We start from the raw sequence: 23,653 nt of genomic DNA, 5'->3' as shown, positions 1-23,653 counted from the left end.
GCCTGGTGGTGTGCCACGTAAACATAGACACCGACATAGGAATTAACCGGTTTTTATTGCTCTAAACCGGTTAATTTGACAAGAACTGTTCTCATAAAAACCGGTTAAAAAATAACTGTTTTTCGAGTGAAACCGAAATCAAAAGGTTTTGCGCCAAGTACATGGTAACGGTTTGGAAATTTAACCGGTTTCCGAGCCTTGGCCATGGTAACCCATACGACTTGCATACCTTTAACCTACATTATTTGATCATGTTATCTTTTGTTGGTAGATTTTGTTGTTTTATTTAAATACCTAAAGATTTAGAGTATAATCTACGGCGGAACTTTATAACAGCTAGTAACGTACATGAAACATTATTGCAATATGTGCTAAGGCCAAGTGAGGAGACGCGTATTGCTGTCGTTCGGGCGCCGTCGCTAGTCCGAATGGTATTCGCTTAGAATCAATCTGACCTTTTCATGTGGTGTTAAAAGTCGCTTTTACAATCCATGCGCAAGGATTTTTTTTTTTTTTTGAAATTACATAGATTTCCTTAAATTAGAAACTCTGCTTCCTAAATAGGTATAACCTGTACTTTAGGATAAACAGCGCTCCTCCCCAAAAATTTAGTTGCAGGAGATGTTTTATTTATATAAATTTTAGATAAAAATTGAAAAACTAGTATCATTAATACTGAGAAATTTAACTAATAAATCTAAACATGTGTATGTGTGTGTGTGTGTATGTGTGTGTTTGTGTGTGTATGCAAAAAGAGAAAATGAATATGCAGAAATGTTCAAAATATTTGTAAAGTGCGCAAGGAAATATTTGTAAAACATGACAAGATTATATGCCTTCGCCATGTTGCGGTTTTTCAATGGTACAGTCGCCATAACCCACTCTAACGCCTTGACAATAGAAGCGTGTTGAGATCTTTGTGAGCCTTGGCCGCTCCGATATATCTGATGGCGACTGTACTCATTTATTTTACTGGCAAGGAGGCTCTTTGACAACGAATGTTGAAAGTCAATATAAGGAGCGTGCATGAATGTAGATGGCAGCACACATTCATTGGCGCGCAATTAGGCTTATTAATGTTAAGTTTCCATTTTTAGATTTAAACCACTAGATGGCAGACCCTACTATGCAAATTGGAGTCAGTGTGAAGAGTAGATGAATTTTATTCTCATTTTTCTGTTCTGTGTTTGTCTTCATACAGTATTATGGTCCTTAAATGTAACAGGACTGATTAGCGAGATAGAAAAATGTGAATTAAATTTCACGTTTTCTCCATAGTAAATGTATGGAAAAAGTTTTCGTTAATTTGTGGCTTTTTAGTACATTGCCTTAAGTTGACCCCTAGGAAACTATTGATACTGGATAGGAATGGAATCCATTGGCATAAAAATTAGCATATGAAAAATAAGTTTTCATTTTCATACAAATTGTATGGGACAAAAATTTCCTCGAATTGTGGATTTTCTAACCGGAAAAATTAATGTGCAAATTCTACTTTTTACGGCCACTACTATAGAGAGCTCGTTAGCACATTTCTCGCTTGCCCAGGTACGACTAAAGGCAACTTGTACAATTTGTGACAAGGCAAGCGCTTTTACTTTGGAACGCTGTGTAATAAATCATTATCTTTAAAAAAAAATCGGAAACGACTTTTTTACAAAAACCAGAACCAAAGAGGCTTACAAACAGCTTACAACAGAAGCTTACTCTAAAAACCCACGATTTTTGACCACCAATTGAAAGTTGGTATAGATATTTTCTCATTTTCTTTTATTAGTGTTAGTCTTGTTGATATTTTCAATGCAATTCGGACTAACGACACACATCCGTTAAGATTCAAGGGGCTGCTGTCGTCAAAATTGAGCCTTACGAAATTTCAAAAGTGTTTTAACATCACCAATTTTACAACATGTTCTAAAATTGATAAGAATCGACGCTAAAATCGCTGCCAAGCGGATTTTAGCTTGTTTAATATGTACTTTTAATAGTTTGCAATGTTATACATTATAAACAGTATTACTAACAACTTCGTCATAAATATTGAATGAAAAGAGCAAGACTTATTGACATGGTGCATAATTCTTCAACAATTTGTCCTTTCGAATTAAACTATGATGACAAACGATTTTTAAGTTTTGATCGCTTGATTTCCTGTTTTCCTTTGAATACTAGGCATTTAATAGAATTTAAGAATTTTAATTACTAGTAACTAGTAAAATCGAAAACGAGTGGTCAATGCCAATATCTAGTTTCGTATTTCAAAAATAGCATTTCGCCGTTTTCCACAGATTTCCGAGTGACGAAATCGAATGTTCGAAATTCAAAAATTGTCCCCGTGATTTTTATATGGCGGTTTAATAATTCAAGAAGACAAACTGTTTGGAGTCATTTTAGAAAACATCCGATAATTGAGGCGTCATTTAAACGCAATTATTTTATATATTTTGCATTTTAATTGTATTTAACTTAGTGTTTAATTCGAATATATGCTTCTTTTAGTATCATTATCTAAAAATACTTTACTATAACTGTGCAACTAGGTTTTATTAAAGTCTAGATTTCAGGCAAGAAATATTGCAACAGTACGAAAATAGCGACCCTGTTCATTCCATAAAAAAACTAAAAGCTTTGCTAGGCTTACGTATATTAATATATTTGCGCATTTACATTTCATAAGAATCAATTTACTCTAATACAATGTAAACTTCGATAAAGGTGGATTTGAGGGAAAAACGTGAAAAGCTGATGTCGAACTTATAAGTTTATAAATAGAGTCGAGTTTTGTCTGACTTGATCGTGTATTTAATCAGAGAACGTACTAAAAGAAGCATCTTGTCTTTACTACTTTCTTAACCTCTTATCACTGATGAAAACCAATATGTAGTTTTCGTTTCAAAATATCACTAAACGAAGACTTTTGCGCGCAATTATTATTTGACCATATAAAATTATAGCTAAGGAAATTCGAATCTAGTTACATTTTTAATTGGGTTAAATATTTTTATTCGAATTTTTTTTTTGAGACAAAAGAAACGTTTATTTATTTGTTTCAATGAAGGTTGAAAGGACTATGCGTCAAAATGGCCCAAAAACCAATAGAGTTGAGAATTAGGTCATTAGATAGGTATTTCTATGTTCTTCATTTCGTTTTATAGTCACGTAGCGGAATTCCATTGCAGAACTGAGATACTTTGTATTTTAATCAGAATATCATCAACCTTATTATCTAGGCCATAGAGTCCACCACTAGGTCAGCTCGGCGAATGGTTTGCGCCCCGCAGCAATTAATTTACCTAATCTAATTAATAACGGTGATAACATTTTGACTAAAATAAAAATATCTCAGTTCTGCAATGGAATTCCGCTTGGTGCCCGTAGAACAAAATTAAGTACGTAGAAATACCTATCCAGTGACCTCTCATTTCTTGTTGTTCATTTCATTTGCTCACGGTCCTTTCACATCGTAATGTAAATTGAGCGGCACAATTTTGGATTTTATCAGTGTACTTACAAAAAAAACTGGACGCCAAAGTGGATTCCTTCAAACAAAGAGGTTATGAAAGTATTGCCGGCCGTCGCTCAGTTGCCCTCGATGGCCTTGGCGACGAACTCGATGAAGCGCTTGCCGTACTGCTCGGGGTCGCACGTGGAGATGCCGTCCACGTTGCTGCCGTACTTCACCGTTTTCGCTGCTTTCGCCGCCTGCAAATAATAGTCGATGTCAATTTCATTTTTTTTAAATACGAATTCTATCATGCGCACAAGTATTCGCTATGTGCACGACTGTCACGCAACCTAGTGTCCGCAAGTCTAGGGGAAAACGTCAATTCACTACATCTTATAAAACTACTCCAAAACTAAAAACTACTGAACGGATTTTCATACGACTTCCATCTATAAATAGTGATTCTTGAGGAAGGCTTAGGTATATAACTTGTTAAGGTTTTGTGTAAATTGGTTGAAATATAACGATGTTGTCGGAAAAAATCACGCTGGCTAGGAGCTTTAATCGAAAACGCTGCCTAATCCGTTTGAGCTATAACAACACAATGTATGGTGGGGTCGTTTCTCATTCATAGGTCTACAAAAAAGTCCGCGATGTTAAATGTCTATCTTTTAAGGATAACTTACTATGGGGATGCTTAACTTCTAGAAAAAGATCACGTAATATGTGGCATTTGCAAAGCTATTTACATGGATACATTATTAACAATTATCAAATTAAATAAGTTAGTTATATTAAGCATTTCATACAGATTACAATGGTCTCTTAAACCATACAATTTAAATGAATATTTCAGGAGAAATCGTAAATCAAGGTTTTATTTCTAGCCATATAACTTGTACGAAATGTTAAAGACGCTATCCGCAGTTAGTTCTAATTTTAACCACCTTATGCGCTGGGATCGCTTTACTTACCCCCACCACGCACTTCGCACGGTCCCAATAGAGAAATAAGAAAGCTTAGAGCGCTGTATGGAGTGATACATCTGTTTCTGTACTTAATAAATAATAAGTTGTATGGGAGGTATGGTAAAACACACAAGTTTAAAGCTCGCGTAAAAGTTAATACTTTTTAAGCTTAAATTTTATTGCAAATAAATTTCCAAAAGAAAAAACCAAAAAAATCTCCTGTTCTTTCAAAAATATATTAAGATTCACTGGTAATTTTTTGGCCGGTAAGCCGGTTTGTGGTCCTTGTCTAACTTTTTTTGTGTTATTCTATGATGACTTATTATATGGGATGAAACTTACCTGTTTCTTAACTCCGTAATGCGTCAAAACATCAATTAGCGCAACGAAGTATATTTCCTTTTTAGGTGCACCTGAAAACAGCAAAACAGATTTCATAAGTAATTTAGAAAAGGAGTCGTAGTATTCAGCCACTTAATGCTGGAACAACATACCACCGCCCATACTCACTATCAATTTTGACTTTTAAAGTAAAGTACAAAGAGTACATTTTAAATTATCAGAAATTTGCTCCATGAGCCAATGCAAACTCAATTTTATTAAGTTTTTGTTATTTTCAGTCCATACAACCACGGGGTAAACTCTAATTAGTCCTACACATATTTTGTTGAGTAAATAAGTGATACATTATATATAAATAGCTCAAACTGAAATAATATTTAATTGTCTGTCCTGATCTCGACTTAGTTTAATGTCTCAACACAAGCCTTCTTGAGCTTACCGTGGGACTTAGTCAATTTGTGTAAGAATGTACGTATACTATTTATTTATTTAATGTATGTGTCTTAATGTAATCGCTTGGACAGGTCTCCACGGAAGACCAGCGTCAAGTTATGCTTTATATTAATAAATGTGTTATTACAAATTGAAGCAATATTTTAAGCGTCTTGGATACATTTATTTTCTTTATAATAAACAGGTTACTGTCAAAAGTGACACACACCTTTTACTTCTCATGAGCACGCCTATCAAGTATTTCTGGAGACCTTTCATAAGCCTAAACCAGATGTGTTTGTGTTTTTCCATCGAGGAGTTCTTTTGGTTACCTTCCGACTGCATCGTCAGATCAGGTCCGTGTTAGCGCATTATTCCATTGTCATCGGAATTATGGAAATACTTACTCCGAATTTCAACTGATTTAGACACCGGGAAGTGGTTTAAATTTAAGTAAAAAAATTTGAAGAACATGTATAATATATTCAGTGAATCTAAATAAAAGTGTAAAAAGGTTGGGAGTCCCTGGACTAATCGATCTGCCTTTGAAGTTGATACATATAGGATCGAATACGGCTAGCTAACGGCGTGTCTAGTAGAAACGTTGTTGATTTTTTTCTGGATAGAGAACGCCTCAAATACCCGGGAATGCTAGTCCAGCGGTGGCAGTATGGTTCCATTTTTATCACTTGTCATTATGCCCGTCACTTTCGCACTTACATACTTGTTAGAACGTGTCAGGCATGGTGACAAATGATAAAGAGCCGACCATCTTAGTCCTACTGGGTGTTGCAAATAACGAACATGCGTATACACGGTGGCCAAAAAATATGTGCATTCCCGTTGCCAGGGAGGACTTATACTGAGCAACTTTTACTGTGTGACCAACACCGAAATCGCGAAAATATTTCTAGCTGTTTCATACATTTTAGCTGGTCCATTTTCTATGGGGGGTAAAAAAAATTTTCGCGATTTCGGGGTCGGTCCCATAGTAAAAGTTGGTCAGTATAATCCCAAAACCTCCCTGGCAACGGGAATGCGCATATTTTTTGGCCACCATGTACAGGTGACTGACCTTCCTGGCTGGGGATGGCGTAGATGTCGATCTCGGGGATGATGCCGGCGTACAGCGCGCGCGCGCCCGGCGCGTCACTGGGGCCGTGCGCTGAAGACCTAGACCACACACAATGTTGGACACCGACCTTCCTGGCTGGGGATGGCGTAGATGTCGATCTCGGGGATGATGCCGGCGTACAGCGCGCGCGCGCCCGGCGCGTCACTGGGGCCGTGCGCTGAAGACCTAGACCACACACAATGTTGGACACCGACCTTCCTGGCTGGGGATGGCGTAGATGTCGATCTCGGGGATGATGCCGGCGTACAGCGCGCGCGCGCCCGGCGCGTCACTGGGGCCGTGCGCTGAAGACCTAGACCACACACAATGTTGGACACCGACCTTCCTGGCTGGGGATGGCGTAGATGTCGATCTCGGGGATGATGCCGGCGTACAGCGCGCGCGCGCCCGGCGCGTCACTGGGGCCGTGCGCTGAAGACCTAGACCACACACAATGTTGGACACCGACCTTCCTGGCTGGGGATGGCGTAGATGTCGATCTCGGGGATGATGCCGGCGTACAGCGCGCGCGCGCCCGGCGCGTCACTGGGGCCGTGCGCTGAAGACCTAGACCACACACAATGTTGGACACCGACCTTCCTGGCTGGGGATGGCGTAGATGTCGATCTCGGGGATGATGCCGGCGTACAGCGCGCGCGCGCCCGGCGCGTCACTGGGGCCGTGCGCTGAAGACCTAGACCACACACAATGTTGGACACCGACCTTCCTGGCTGGGGATGGCGTAGATGTCGATCTCGGGGATGATGCCGGCGTACAGCGCGCGCGCGCCCGGCGCGTCACTGGGGCCGTGCGCTGAAGACCTAGACCACACACAATGTTGGACACCGACCTTCCTGGCTGGGGATGGCGTAGATGTCGATCTCGGGGATGATGCCGGCGTACAGCGCGCGCGCGCCCGGCGCGGCGCCGCGCGGGCTGTCGGGCGGCGTCGTGAAGCCCCATCTGTCCGTCATTGTTCATTGCAAACCGTTCTCTGAACCATTGCCCAAAATTATTTTGCCGAATGTCATTTCCCAACCAATTTTTCGCATAATTCCATTTCGCCGAATGGTCAAGTAGCAAGTCCCAACCTAACAGTTAGCAACTGTATGTTTGGACAACAACTTAATAGTACATTACTACAGAGGCCGGGATGAAAGGGGTCGCTAGCCGAAGACATACAGACAGCCGAGCGAAGCGAGGCGGGCGAACCCATTTTCCCGCAGAGATATGTATAGTGCTTTACTATTTCGCTATATTTTAACTCGGTTTTAATAGAAAACAGATACTTCATACATTTATATTTATTATCATGTTTCTTCAAAAAAGTACGAAAGCACGTTTCTGAACGAAACTTTAAAATTTACACTTATCATTGTTGTCAATTTTTTTTAATACTCATAGTGGCAGAATGTCATGATGCCTGTGCCACAAATTTGTGTGGAATGGAAATTAAAAAAGAGCACTTTGCCGGCCTAGGCCTGCAAGATTTGTATGAAATTCCATTAACAACCTCTTGTCCTAGCCACACCTGAAACGTCATACTTCGCAGTCATAAGGAACATAACATCAATATTTTATTGCACGTTTAAGAAAAAATACTTTCTAAAACGCAATGTTTTAGGTGGCAGAATAAAAAAATTATAATTGTAATCGTTCGATGCAAAAAAAGTCGGTTCTGGCGCTGTTAGTTCGCAGTTCACCTAAAACGCTACTCTTCGCTTCGCTCGTCGTCGCACCTATCTCGTCTCTGTCAAAAGTATACAGTAACGTAGAGTACGTTATCGTATTTTTTTTTGCCAAATTAAAGATTTGGCGGAAGAAATGTATTTCAAATGTTGAATGTCATAATAATAATCTACTAAACAATAATTATTTATTAATATATATGCCAAAGTAAATCATCTGCGACAACTCGGTTGGAAAATGAAATTCGGTAAATAAAACTTCGGCGAAAAGGCAGAACACCATTGAAAACATTAGTTACTTCTTCGCTTCCCGTCAACGCTCACCAAAAACAATCTAAATTTAATTCGAAATTTAAAATGTCACTGTTTTTTTTTTTCTACCTAATTTGGAAGCCTGATGTTCAGACATAGAAATCAGTGGGGCAAAATTGTTTGACAAGTAGGGAGTAGGGCTCCTGATATCCGTGATACACGCCGATCCGTAGCTACGGGTTCTTAAGCCCGGCGGTACTAAGATCACGAATTTCACGAACACGGCAAGGTACGTACCTCGTACCTGCGTTCGCGACCGGATTCACGTGACACGCCGTGACACGCCATGATACGTAGCCCGTACCTGCGTTCGTGTGCGGAGCTTCGGGCTCGGTTCCGTTGGGTCGGGCGGACCGAACCGGCGTGTTCTTAAGATACGTGAAGCCGTGATCACGCCTACACGGATATACGTACCCTAATTTCACGTAGCCGAATGTCACGTGCGGAACGGACCAGAAAACCGTTGCCGTGAATCACGAAACCGGGCGCACGGCTACGGGTTCACGAATCACGGACACGACCGCGAGCCCTGGCTAGGGAGTTCCTGTATCGATAGACTCAACTATCGATGCTAGTTCTATATACTACTGATCACTCAAGGATTTGCTTGTTTAAATATGTTTTTATTAAGAGTAAAAAATAATTAAATAATATAACTCAATGCACTCTTCTTCGTTTTTAAGACAAGACAATTTTATAATTTTACTCCCTTAATTTTAGACGCTTAATACCCAAAAATATGGAACAAATTCTGGTCGTTTACTTTAACAATAGTAAATGGGACATTCACGAAGAATAAAATCGGGATGAGCCAAATTATAAAATTGTCTTGTCTTGTCTTAAAAACGAAGGAGAGTACATTGAGTTATTATTTAATTATTATTTTTACTCTTAATAAAAACGTATTAATACAAGCAAACCCTTGAGTGATCACTAGTATATAGAAATGGCATCGATAGTCGAGTTTATCGATACAGGAACTCCCTACTTGTCAAACAATTTTGCCCCACGGATTTCTATGTCTGCATGATGTTAAAAGAACCTAATCGGATTAGTTCAATTATTAAATAAAAGCAAACGGAAATGAGCCAACTATCCCCATTCATTCCCTTAAGAGAAAAATGAAATATATTTAGTCCTTAACGTTGAGGGCAAAGCCAATTAGAAATATGTAGTCCGTTTTCAGGCTAGCACAGTACCTGTCCCCGTGCCTGTTGTCGGTGTCGGAGTCGGTCTCGGACTCGGGCTCGGAGTCCTGCTCGGCCTGCTGCGCGGCCTCGGCCTCGGCCTCGCCGCGCCCGCATTCGTGCATGCCGAGAAGTAGCGAGTAGTCCATCAGGTGGAGCTTTGTTAGAAACTGTGGACAATTATGACAGGGTGAAAATTCAGCGTTTAATGATCCTGTTTTTTTTCAATCCTCAATAACAAATTTTGTAAAAAAGTAAAAACTACCCTTTATCCTTCTTTTCTAGGGTCTCAAATTATCCCATCTTCTCGCCTGTGTTAAAACGTTAAATAAACGGGAATAGTTGAGAATACACCAGTTTTTCATTAGATCTCACCCCGATATCTGCCACAAGCGTCTCAATAAGGTTATCCTTTACCGCATCTCCTATGTCAACGCAATGCACGCCCCTTTTCTAACTGTTCCCATCTGTAATGCGGGATGAATACCGAAGGGAACACGTGAAATTTACTGGTCCTCCTACTTTTCCGACTATTTCCTCTCTGTGCCTTTATTCCTGAGTAAATGTAAATACATTATTTTCGCATCGAATCTCACCTCCACATCAGCCGTAAGCGTCTCAAAAAAGTATCTTTCGCCAGATCTCCTTTATCAATACGGTTTTTGAGAGTGGGCAGTTCTTTTTCCAACTACTTCCCATCAGTCCCCGCCTCTGTTAAAGCGGGGATAGTTGGGAATACAACACGTCTTACCTCGACATCTGCCGTAAGCGTTTCAAGAAGTTTGTCCTTCGCCGCATCACCTATGTCAATACGAACGCCCTGTTTTATGAAATCGTTGTCTTTGAGAGTGGGCAGTTCTTTTTCCAATTCTTTCTCGGACGCCTCGCGGTCGACTGTTGAGCCTTTGAGATCGTATTTTCTGCAAAACAAAATTAGCGTTCAAATAAGTTTTAACAAGCCATTTAAATTAAAGAAATTTCCAGCATTTCCAAGAGATACAAGAACATTCGAATAAGCCTCGGAGTAAGCGACATCGCCGAAAAGCTGCTAAAAAGTCGACTAAGATGATTTGCCCATGTCGAAAAGCCGCTAGAACACTTGGGCTCGGTCATGCCGGGGCCTAATCCAAGAAAATTATGGCTTAATGTTAATAAAAAAGATCTGAACGCTTGTGGGATGGATAGAGATAGACCGAAGCGGGAGCACATAATTCGACGCCGGGCAAAATAATGAAATTTAATTTATATTTCTTTTGCCCCAACTGGCTTTAGTGCAAACTGGCAACACTGAATGATATCATACACTACGACAGACCTGTGTATGTTGAGATGGTTGGAGAACACGTTCCTCGTGGCGACGAGGTAGTGTTCGATGCCATCAACTGTGAGCCGGTACATGCCAAGGTATTGTGGCAGGAGTGTTTTGCCATGCCGCTCCACTATGTACTGGAAATAAATGTCATTTTTTAACCGAGGAGGTTCTCAATTCGGTTGTATGTTTTTTTTAAATGTTTGTCTGTACTTCGTAACTCCTTCATTTGTGGGCCAAATCTGTATATACCGATTGGTCCCGTTTTTGTTAAGACTCAGTTCTGATGATGGGATCCATGACGAATCGAGGGAACTCTTCAAATCAAGCATTTACATTTAAAAAAGTCACATTCAATGAAGTGGAACTGCTGATGCTGATCAGAATGGAACTCTTCAACGACGCGTAGTTCCCGCTTGGCAACTTCTCGTCTTCTTTTTGTTTGTTAGCGCAATTAGGCTTTCAAGATACATTCTTGTCAAACTCTAGATCTAATGGTAGAATGTGAGCAATCCAGGAAACTCTTCAAACATTATTTTCTTTAACAAATCAAGCATTTACATTTAAAAAAGTGACATTTGATGAAGTGGAACTGCTGATGATGATCAGAATAGAACTCTTCAAAGACGCACGTTTGGCGGTTTCTCCTTTTCGCTGTGTTTGTTAATAAAATTAGATTTTCAGGACATTTTTTTTTAATTTTATTGTATGAAATCGAAAATCAACAATAAACTGTCTTTCACCATTCTCTCTCATTGAAGTCGGTTTTTTTTATTTATTTATATATATACTAACTTTTTAATAACACGGCGGAAATCAAAGTAAATTCGCGTCTGTCCCCGTTTTAATAGAGACGGGCAGAGGTGGAAAAACAATTGGAAGGAGCTTCATATTCACTTATAACATCACATCCAGTGAACCTTGTTATCCGCTGGATTAAAAAAAGAAATTGTCATGAGAATGACAAGATTAGATATTAGTTATCCGAAACACATCAATTTATCGCGAATTTACATATAAAGTGATAACCATATCACCTGTCAATTGTTAGGATCCTTTCGTGGAAAAATTGATAACTAATCCGTTTTCAGATTACTTTTCGAAGGGAAAATAACTTCGAATGAATAGTTGTGCCTAAGTATACAGGTGACATAACTACCTATGTCAGGACTAGTATCCGGACTTGTCAGAAGAAGTTTCCGGAACGTATGCTTACCGGATGATAGTGTTTAAGAAAGGAGTGCATCCTCTCCACCTCCTCGGATGTCAGGGTTTTGAGGATAAACAGCCGGTCGTAGCTCTGATAGAACTTAGCTCCGGATTTTCCGGACGAGTCATCCGGGATGGGCTGTGACCTGCGAACAAAACGTAATGTCAAATTATATTTTAAATATATTAGCATCACTGGTTAGGATGAAGGGTGTCGTTTTTCAGCGATCCTTAATTGCCATCTCAATCAAAACACGGCAAACCACTAATATGGATAATATGCAGTCAGCTGCAGAGATAGTAGACCCCCTTCTAACAAATTTATATGCAAGGGGGTCAGTTATCTCTACAGCTGACTGTAAAATCGGCATTAAATATATTGGAGCGGACAAGGAGCTCAATAATAAAGTGTATTCCCATGTGGCCGCCGGGCACAGATGGGAATAAGTACATTCATATGAATCACTTCCATCTGGCCTCGCCTCATGTATGGTGGCGGTAACGAGGGCGGGGAAAATGGGAACACACCAAAAATATCTGACAAAAGAGGCGTGTTCAGTTCATATTTTCGAGTACCTTGGCACTCCAATATACTTATGTATTTAATTGTAGGTTTAGGTCAATGCGAATGTGAATAAATGGATGGTTTCGATGTTGTTATAGATGTTCACGATGCAATGTAGCCACGCCAGGGTTTTTGTGTTCTAGATGTTTGTTTTAAGTTAAAACCCAAACACACATTTTATACTACAGTCTTGTTAACCCTTTACCAGGCCAAGGGATATATTCCACCCACATCTTATATCGGTTACCGTAGTCAGGTTTTAACTCCAAACCACCTACAAAATATTTTGTCAATCCCTGAAATATTATTTTATGATCTTCATTCAGAACACGCTTCTAAATTGCGTAATATATCTTCGGCAGCCGTTTAAATTCACTTGAACGCTAATTTCAGTAAACTACGGAGAAATTCGAACACTTTCCATAATTTCTATGAAACAGAAGTACATAGGTCGAACAATTTTTTGATATTTTGTAGATTTTGAGTGTTGAAAGCTAATGTAATCGTAAATATTGCTAAATATTCATGCATTATTGTGTATGACCAGAATTAGGATGTGGGTTGACATTATCCCATGGCCTTATTAGAGTTTAACTGTGTGGGAGCTATTTTTCCCATGGCCCGGTAAATTGTCTTGTCATGTCATAAAAACTCACGTAAGTAAGTAGTGATTGATATAATGTTTCGTAGGAGATTTGGAGTTAAACCTTGACTATTATAACCGATATAAGATGTGGGTGGAATATATCCCTTGGCCTGATCAAGAATATAATAAGACAAAATCTAGTATGACAGTTCATTACTTAGACAGGCGATGGGATAACCGTAACCCACATTTTTATTTCTGGTTTAAAGGAAGATCTCCGACTTTCATAAATACATTTTTTACAAGGCGTTCAATACGGTTGCAACAGCATATAAAGTACGTATTAAGACACGCTGGTTCTTCGGGGCCTGGTAAAGGGTTAAAAAGAAAATGCCATCGATTAGTACAGTCAAAGAATTTAATTTCCTACGCATTTCGTACCTTGTCACAGTGACAATAGTATGAGGTCTCTAGCGAGTTTCATGTTGTTTGTCACTGTGACAAGGTACGAAATGGTACTGAAATAAAATTCCTTGACCGTACATACCGGAATACAATCACCAGAGATTCAGTCTGGGATATAACCTTTCCGCTACTAAATATTTTTGGTATGTAAATTATTTAAATATGCGTGAAATGAGACTGTTAAAACCCGCGCAGTATTCTCTCGCCTCGCGCGTATGCTCGCTCTGTGTGGACCCGCTTATTTATAAGCCATATGAAATACAAAGTACATAATACGTATATATTTAAACTACCGTCATTTGAAAACTGAATACATGCCCGACTTAAAACAGGTTAAGCACCAACCGCACAGCCTGGGGGCCTAGCAAAGATGACAACCGTACATCGAAAAACGACGAACTAAAAGACAACAGGGGCTACGAAAATTGTAAACTGTTATTACTTCGTATAGAACTTTCACAGAGAACCAGTATTATAACAAACCATAGAAGCGGAGCGTGGATCTCGCGACCTAAACAGGTCGCGTGGTACAGGTTGCAATTAGGACAATTTCATCGTTTGGTATGGCTCCCCTAAAGCGCTGGTGGCCTGGCGGTAAGAGCGTGCGACTTGCAATCACGTCTGAAAATATCGATACGGACAAAGTGGGTATACACTACCCTAATATATGGCCCATAAAGTCGTGTATACATATTTTTGGCACTTCGATCGTGCCGATGTTTTCAGACGTGACTGCACCAATGAGTTTTTCAGAACGAATGTACAAAATATCTAACAAAGCGAGGAAGAAGAAGGCATGGCTTCTCCTTAGTAATAATAACTCGATGACGATAAGCGACGACACATTAGTGACATTACCATAGATTATTTATATGTCGGCGTTTTCTGGCATCTTGCTTGGCTAGGCCCCCGTACATCGTACGTATAAGTTCAACGGTTAATTACGTAGCCTTGACAATAGAATATTGTTACACGACTGATACAATGTTGCTAACGATCAATTTAAGATTGGCTGCTGCCGTGTTGCGTGATGTGAGTCAATCAACCAGACTCAATCAGTCGTGGATAATTGAGAATAATCGTAATATTATCATATTTGTTACGTCCCACGGGTAAAGGTACCTTATTGGCGCTTACGACGCGTAACAGCGTGTTCGTATAGGAGCGTCGTGAATAACAGCGTAAGCGCCAGCCGCCATAAGGTACCTTTTCTCGTGGAACGTCACATTTTATTGGCTACATGAAAATATAAAAAGAAATGTATTTTATCGTATCGCTTCTAGAATAATAGAACTTTAAATCGGTGTGGGCACAATTATTTATCCGCTAAAGAAACGTCAATAGCGAAACCCTTCTAATTCCATTTTAAAATTAGATTCACGGAAAATTATATAACGGGATCAATTCACTTTTGTGCCTGTCTTTCTGCTGCAGAGAAAGAAAATTATGCTGTTTTCCTGTCCCACTTAGGAGCAAAGTAGAACGTGTCAGGTCTGAACAAAAGTTAAACGTAAAAATATTTCAGGAACTGGTACCTGTATTTTACATGGTATTGGTCCTATCGGCATTTCCTAACTATGAAGCATACATTTCAGAAGCCATTCTTAAAGTTATCTTTAAAAGCAACACAGGTTTATCACCAGGCGAGGTTTAGACTAGGAAAAACTTGCATGCGATTTACATTACATTGCGGTATCTGAACAAACTTTTGAATGCAGTTAACCTTAGTAGTCGGCAATGTAACGTAAATTGCATGCAAGTTCTTGCTAGTATACGCCTCGCTTAAAACCCAGTGCAATTTTCGCGTTTTTGAAATTGGAACTTTGATTAATATGGTGTTGTTGTTGTCCTAAGGCACCCTAGAGGTGAAAAGGGCCTTCACAAGCGCCAAGCCTTTCTATCTTCAGCGACCCTTCTGGCCTCGCTCCAGCTCAACCTTGGTTTATATAATTAGTACTTGTACAAGTACGTGGATACTTACGGGGATATCTTTGGCGGAAATGTATGTAAGTAAATAAAAACACAAGTGCATTTCAATATTTGCTCTGAGTCACGAGATAACGGCGTAGCAACCAATTAAGACAACGATAGCCTGTATTTACAGTACATGTTCAGGATATGATGATACAGTGACATTCTTACTTTATCTTCCGACTTCGTGAGTTCAAAACTCTTACATGAATGCCACGAACTAACTAGCGGAGATATGTGATAATAACAAGATCACCCTTCAATGGATCACGGGACACAGTGGATCCCAGGGTAACGACGCAGTGGACGAGTTTACAAGGCCAGGATCAGAGGGTCTGCCGCGAACGACGTTCGACGTGTTGCGTCTCTGTCGTACTTATGAATTCGTACGTGAGCGTGAAAGCAACACGTCGAACGCGGTTCGCGGTAGTTCGCTCAGGTGCGGGGGCGCTATTTGGCTTAGTAGGGCAGTATTGTAAAAGGGTGTCATGTGTTTCTTTTTTATCTTAATAACATAGTCTGTGCGGAATGAGATTCATAGAATGTACAAGATGTAACCAAAATAGTGCGGATTTCTTTAAATGAAGTGTTTTGAACATTACAAAACAAAGACTTCGCTTAAAGGACTCGCATCCAGGCCATAATTGTAAACAAAAAAATATGCGGATTCGTTTAGAGGTTGGCAGACTTACGACCTGCCCATAGAAAAAAAAATATTTACAGTAGGTACAGTCAACCAATTTGATTCTTAGGCCACTATAGAACCATGCCATAATGACTTCTAATACGACAGTGCTTATTGAGTGATGCGTGTCAAGTATCTAGTAGTTAAAGCGACAAGGTTTAACAAGGTTAGGCCTAGGATTCTAATTGGTTGACTGTACATATGGTGCTACTTTTCCGCACTAGTGCGTAAATTAGCACATTGTGTAACTGCGTCGAAAATCTAAAGGGTCATATGTACTGTAAAACGTTGTACAATACATGTGCGAATAGGTAATTCGCAACTCGTGTCGATTTAACACACTCCCTTCGGCCGTGTTATAATTTATCGCCACTCGTTACGAATTTCCTATTTTTCGCACTTGTATCGTAACAAACTATTTCCCTATATTCCACGACTCTTTCCGCACAGACTATGTAGTTCATTCAGTATTGGTATTTGTCGGTATCAAAAATGGTGTATTGTAAATGTTTGCACCATTCACAGTTATAGTATGTACTCTCTAAATATGACATATGTCATGTAAATGTATAAATCACAATAAAATATCACAATAACAAGCCACACTATTCATACCTGTAATAAACCGTAAGATGAATCAAGAAACAATAAGTGGTACTTACCTTTATTACTGTAATGTATTTTCTAGCGTTCCTAAAGCGTTTTGCACCTTATTCTTTAAAGCGAAAGTTCTAATTTACCGTAACGAAGTGCTTTATAACTTTCAGTGCCAAATGTGTCTGACGATATGGCTTATAGTGCAATTGCGGTGTATATTGGGTGCTTAAATGGTCTCAAATTGTTATGGCTGGGTGCCAGAAAACGTTATACAATACATTACTTATCACCAAAGAGAATTTGGAATAGAGGTGGATTGTGAAAGAAAACTTTGTAGCCACAGTAAATTTACTGCCATCTCAAAAGATGGCCTCTCAAAACACATGATTAAAACTTTTGGAACGCCATTTGACTTTGATCCTTATTCTTTCACTGATATGTGTTAAATTTGTTTAATATCAAAAAGTGGCGCCATCTAATAGATGACAGGCCAAAGTTATGGCGGCATTGTTTCGAGCGATGGCGCTACAACCTTTAGCCGATGCCAACTTAAGGGACTCCCCGCGGTTTTCATCGATTTTTGACTAGTTTTGAGTCATTACTCCTACATTTGCACTATAGATAGAATTATAAGACAAACGGCTATCGGTTCTTAAATCTTATATCTCCATTCTGATCTGCCGGATTTTGAAAGAAATGATCACTTATTTTTTTATATATTTTTTAAACATTGTCTAAAAAAACACTTTTTCGTTACTAGATTGCCGTGAAGGATTCTACATGTACGAAATCTACACATTTGGGTTTGTCTTTGACGTCTCTAAAAACTGGTCAGAGATTTTAATTTTAAACTAATTAACACAGAAGTTATGGCCAGTAAACCAGTTTTTCGGCCTAAAATTGTTCAACTTTGATACCAAATATATCGAAGACAGTGAACTTTGAAGTAAATATGGTATACTATATGGCTTACAGCCGTTGCTGTTAACATGATAAGCTACAAAAACCATTAGAAAACTAAGGGATTCAGATAGATAGGGTCATTGGCGTAAGGGACCCATTTAACAAATTTTGGCTTGTTTGAAGTTGTACGTGCTCATGGTGCTCTCGTTATACGCGCGTATTACGATACGCTTACGCATCTTACGCATACGCGCCATGTGCCTTAAAAAATATCTACAAACCTTATCCACCGTGTATGTTCAAAAATCTTCGTACAAACCAATCAAATCATATGGGGCGTAACAAACTTAGGTTAAAGAACGTATTGAGGTCATGGGTATGGGGACTATCGCAATGGCCCTTGGGGGAACAGTGACATATGCTATGGGTTACATCGTGGTGCTGACATAACCGAGAAACTTTAACGGCTTATTTTTCACACTTATTTTGTTTTAATTATTTATTAGCAGAACAAACAGAGTGCACACATACATTTGACGACCGGTCTGGCCTAGTGGATAGAGCAAGATCCCAGAGCCGCCAGACCTTACTTATTTTCTCATGAATAAAATGTATGGGATAATATAGTGTTAGTATGTAATTTTAATGTCTGCATACTTGCTATATTGGCCCGACGGCCATTTGTCCGGTACAAGGTGCTAAAGTTAGGTCAAAATATTACTAACTTTTCTTAAATTCTCATGGCTCAGGACCGGTCAGGTCAACGACTAATTTCAAAACATTGTTTATTAGAATGCTAGGCAATGCTTCGTCCTTTTATTGATGTATGATATAAATGTTATATTGTATTCAAAATATTTTTTCTTGAGTCTTTAACAATCTTTATTAACTTTATTGTTGTAAAGTTTAAAATTATTAATGCAATATTAAATATTATTTAGTGTTTAGAGTAAGGTAAGATTAACCCTTTTCCAGGCATAGTACGATTTATCGACCACATACGCGCCATTAGAATTTCAACTTTAGCATTCCGATTTAAGGTTCAAATTAGATTACTCTTTCAGGAAATGGTACTTGTCTTCAAATGAATCATCAAAGCTGGATTAATTGGAATATATTTGGCTTTTTTGGGAAAACCTTGTAGATTGGTGCGGCCTGGAAAAGGGTTAAAGCATGCAATTTATTGATAAACTTCAAAACAATTTTTTTTTACACCTAATGATGGTAAGACATAGTGAGTAATAAATTGTACCCATGTTTAACAAATAAAAATATTGATAGATTGATTGATAACAAAAAAATCTTCTTGTTTACATAGGTGACATTCGATGACTTTCAGCGTGTGGTATCAATGATTCTTGACGGTAAAATAAATTTTCATCACACTTGCTCGAAAAAGTTCTTATTTCATGCAGGTGTACTGAAGGACAAAGGCCTATTTTGTTCTCGCGGCAGTTATGGATTGTGAAAAAAAATAGCTATCTTTTTGTTTTAATTATGTCACTTTTTCATACAAACCAAGTAGCATAAATGAGTTTTACTTTTAAAATACTGATGTTTATAATTTAATAGTTTTGTTTATGTTTAAAATTAAATAATTCGATTAATTAATTTATTCGAATATTTTTACATAATTATTAATCGTGGCTGAATGCCGAATAGGTCTGTGCCCTCGATGCTAACCTGTCAAGAAATTACAAAATGGCGGACGAATGTTTTATATGTCACCGTATTTAAGAATTATTTCGTTTCAAATTTAGTTTTTTCTTCGCAAGTGTGATGATAAACATTGTGTGTAACTTCGGGGGTAAGAATATTGCAAACTCTGCTCTTTAATTCCCTCCAGCCTGCGGCTATCGGGAATAATCACCCTCGTGTACAAAGTTTCACTTACCCCCCCTCGTTGCACAATGTACTATAGTACTTACCACTGAGAATATGCAACATTTTTAGGGTATAATTATCATATACGGTCAGCTCGGTTAAAATCTGTCGGGTATCCAGACTCACGTTGTATAGTCGCATACGCCTCTGTTCCCCCCACGGGGATACTAAGTGATGGTTTTAGAGTCCTCAGCAAGCTCGGTTCTCCATACAAACGTAGTTACGCTCTCATTTTATAACGACTAGCTAGATTGCTCTGAAACTTTGCACTTACAATAGGATAAGGCATATCTATGCCTGTAATTATAGTGTAGGTATGTAGCTTCAGACACCACAGTTAAAAAAATACAGCGAATTTAAGTTTTTCATACATAACTTGTTTTTGATCTATTTCGCTTGTTTTAGAAGCTGGAGCTATACAAACTACATAATTACAGGCATAGATATACTTCATGTCATTGTATGTGAAAAGTTTCATTACAATCCAACACGTAGTTTTAAAATGAGAACGAAACTCCGTTTGTATGGGAAGGTGACTCACGCACAGGACAGGATCGGGACACTTCCACACTTCAAAAAAACTCGTAGAAAACCATAGTCACGTCTTTGAGTGATCTGTCAAGCGGTTAGACGAATGATACTGATTTTAAGGATGTTTGACATACGTTGTGCCTTTTTTGAGTTGTCATAGTGTAGAAGTAACGTCGAGATTGAAGATCTTGTGGCTACACCCAATATTGTCGGCGAAACAAAAGCTCACCGACTCCGCGCTAAAAGGGCATACCTGGGACGCCCGGTAGGGCGGAGGCCTATCGGACGTCCCAGATATCGCTGGGGCGATGTTGTTGAAGCGGACTTGCGCGGTCTCCAGGCCGATAACTGGCGGGAGATGGCACAGGATCGAGACAACTGGCGAGTACTCGTGTCGGAGGCCAAGACTCATTTTGGGTCGCTGCGCCATTAAGTAGTAGTAGTATAGTGTAGAAGTAGTTAACTTTAATGTACACACCTGCAGTCCTGCAATAATCATCTTCCTCGCGTTATCCCGGTTTGCCACGGCTCATTACAGCCCGGGGGCCGCTTGGTAACTAATCCTAAGAATTGGCGTAGGTACATGTTTTTACGAAAGAGACTGCCATCTGATCTTCCAACACAGAGGGTAACTAGACCTTATTGGGATTAGTCCGGTTTCCTCACCATGTTTTCCTTTACCGAAAAGAGACTGGTAAATATCAAATAGGCGGGTCCACACAGAGCGAGCATACGCGCGAGGCAATTTCCTCACGCACAAAACGGCTAGTGTAGACGTGCCTCGGCCGAGGCGGTGTGCGCGTTTTTAATACGCGCATAAAGTTGCTCGGTATGACCTATATATTCACCCCGTAAATTATTGTAAGTGATTAAGTAAACAACCCGTATACTTGGGAAAATTGGACCGTATTGGTTAAGGCATGTGCCGCGATTATAGAGGACACATGTTCAATCCGTTGGCGTTACTTTTTTCTTTGGTATGACATTTATTTCGATTTATACCTTAAAATATATACCTAAAGATAATTGAAAACAAGTGTTGTAGAACGTTTACTCGTATAATAGTATAGTTCGTGTCATCCACGATGACGCGCAGTTTTGTCAAATCTAACCTTTAATAACATGACATAACGTGTCAAGCCACGCGTCTTCGTGAATGACACATTATATGATACTCGTATTTTGCGCAGATATCCTTGTCAGAGCGCCAAATGTTATTTATAATCTAATAACATTTATATTACAGATTAATCATCTTTTAAAAATAAAACCTCCCATAACTTAGTAACAAAATATTCTTTTCCTACTCCTCTACTGTTATCTGTCATTTATGCATTCATTAACACGAATATAAGAACATACATAAAAGATTTCAAGAAAAGTCTATATTGTCTATTCCTCATAAAAGCTCTTGTGCTTTTATAAGCTATAACGTTACTGCGATTAATGGCTACCAACCTAACAAAACCAAAACGAATACAGTTTTAAACTAAGTGCATTGCTGCCAACTTACAAAATATTCATTTGGTTGCATAGTAAAAATAATTACTTCATAAGTCAGAAACACGCATGTGACACCCGTAATATAGCAACACCCATAGACTACGAAGACCGCTTAGCGTTGCTTGTTAGTCTCCGTAGGCTACGGTGGCCAAAATTGAGAAAAAACTGTCCAAAAAATTAATTTAGCAAGTAGCAAGTACCAGGGCCTCATGAGTTACGAGGAGGTGTCGCCGACCGGCCGGCCGCGGCCCGGGGCGGGCCGGGCGCGTAACAAGGTATGCTCGCGCGTCTTGGCTATATACTTTTGCTGTAATTTGTTTACCTAAATTAAGATTTATTTTTGTTGACTCGTAGGAAAAATATTGTATGCAACGTTGTATAAGTAGGTCAAAAAATTCTCGTGGCGTATTCCTTTACAATGTTCGCCTACGCCTTCGGCTCCGGCTCACATTGTAACTCACGCCACTCGCCTTTTTTGACCCTTCTTATACAACTGTTGCATAAAATACTATTCCTCTATTAGGGGTCATCCATTAATTACGTCACACGTTTAGGGGGATGAGTAGTTCAAGAAAATTTCACATGTTGTGAAATGGGGGAGGGGGAGTCACAAACTTTGTGACGTCACTTTAAGTTCATCAGTAACCGAATATTGATTTATATTTTTTTATTCGCTTTACAGTGCAATAACGAGTTTTTGGAATGATACCCGTTATTATTCGTGTATGTTATTTATCTAATATTTCTATTATCAGGATTTTTTTTTTCATTAAAATAATGAGACCACTCGAATCAACAACATCCAATACCAATAGCATCCTGAAAACGTTGGCAGGTAAGATAGATGCCAGTAGCGGCGCGTGAAAATTCTGGCTAGGCAACTCGGAACAAAAAAAAAACCTAATTTATCATTATGTACTTTTTTTCATGATAAAAGTGAAGCGTGCGCTAGGTGTATCCTTGGGCGCAACCTTTTGCAGTTAGTGAGTTACCACATTTGCCATACTATTATACACAAAAAATACAAAATTTCACGGGCTTAGTAACTTTATATATAAATTTGTGCACAAAACTAAATAAAATCACATAAAAACATTTAAAACTCTAATAATAACAACAAGCCTTGGTATCAACCGCGACGGGAGTGTTATCATAACATAATTCCATTTTCACCCACGAATTCTAAAACCTATTAGTACAAACCTACAAACAGTACTTTCTTTGAAGAAACATTCGTTATCAAATAATTAAACTTGAGATGAGACTACATAAGATACTTGGATTTTGTATTAAAATTTATCTTTTTTTAAAAGGTTTTTACAAAAATTGGTATTAATGATAGTAAAATACAATAAAATTTTACACATTTATTCAATTCAATGTTTTTGTATGGCAATATTAAGCATACGCGCGGCAAACGCACCCGATCCAAAATTGTGAAACATTACACTCCAATATAAATCTTACCTGTTTGTATTTAATGTTTAAATTCAAATGAAGCTTCATGGTAATATAACTGAAGTTATCGCGGCCGTGTACAGAGGGCCTACCACGTACCACGAAGTTCGCAAATAGCGAGCATCTTTCTCTGTCACCCTAATTACGCTATTGGAGTAAAAGAGAAAGTTGCCCGCAATTTGCGTACTGCGGTGTTCGCGGTAGGCCCCTCAGTACTCGCGGACTTTATGAATATGTGCGTGCATTTTTCCAATATAAACCTTATACTCTTACGTTTAAGGTTTTTATTCAAATGAATAACTCGATATAAGACCGAGTTGCTTTGAAGCTCATTCGCATATAGCAAAATTTATGAGCGTGTGCGTGAGTTTTCGTATCTGTGTAGTGGCGCATGAATGAATAGTCAAGCTGAGCTTCTCTTCGCGCGCTCGCTATGATTAGTTGAAATTTAATTAATAGTGAAGCTTTAGTAAATCGTGTTAACAATTCCAAGGTAATG

The 23,653-nt window shown here is 39.0% G+C and overlaps 1 protein-coding gene across 2 annotated transcripts in view; it reads right to left on the bottom strand.

Annotated features, from left to right (window-relative positions):
* Nucleotides 1-521: 521 nt before the first annotated feature.
* Nucleotides 522-23,653, bottom strand: part of LOC133526896 (phosphatidylinositol 5-phosphate 4-kinase type-2 alpha) — a 34,099-nt gene continuing 10,967 nt past the window's right edge. For both annotated transcript variants that reach the window (XM_061863741.1, XM_061863742.1), the window contains 7 exons: nucleotides 12,014-12,152; nucleotides 10,804-10,934; nucleotides 10,240-10,408; nucleotides 9,501-9,658; nucleotides 7,152-7,264; nucleotides 4,756-4,826; nucleotides 522-3,702 (listed from right to left, as the gene is read on the bottom strand). In XM_061863741.1, the coding sequence (XP_061719725.1) occupies nucleotides 3,580-3,702; nucleotides 4,756-4,826; nucleotides 7,152-7,264; nucleotides 9,501-9,658; nucleotides 10,240-10,408; nucleotides 10,804-10,934; nucleotides 12,014-12,152 (904 nt within the window). In that variant the 3' untranslated portion in view covers nucleotides 522-3,579. The remainder of the gene's footprint in view (nucleotides 3,703-4,755; nucleotides 4,827-7,151; nucleotides 7,265-9,500; nucleotides 9,659-10,239; nucleotides 10,409-10,803; nucleotides 10,935-12,013; nucleotides 12,153-23,653) is intronic.

The sequence above is a fragment of the Cydia pomonella genome, chromosome 17, assembly GCF_033807575.1.
Source record: "Cydia pomonella isolate Wapato2018A chromosome 17, ilCydPomo1, whole genome shotgun sequence".
NCBI lineage: Eukaryota > Metazoa > Arthropoda > Insecta > Lepidoptera > Tortricidae > Cydia > Cydia pomonella.
This window is presented reverse-complemented; position numbering and strand designations above follow the sequence as displayed.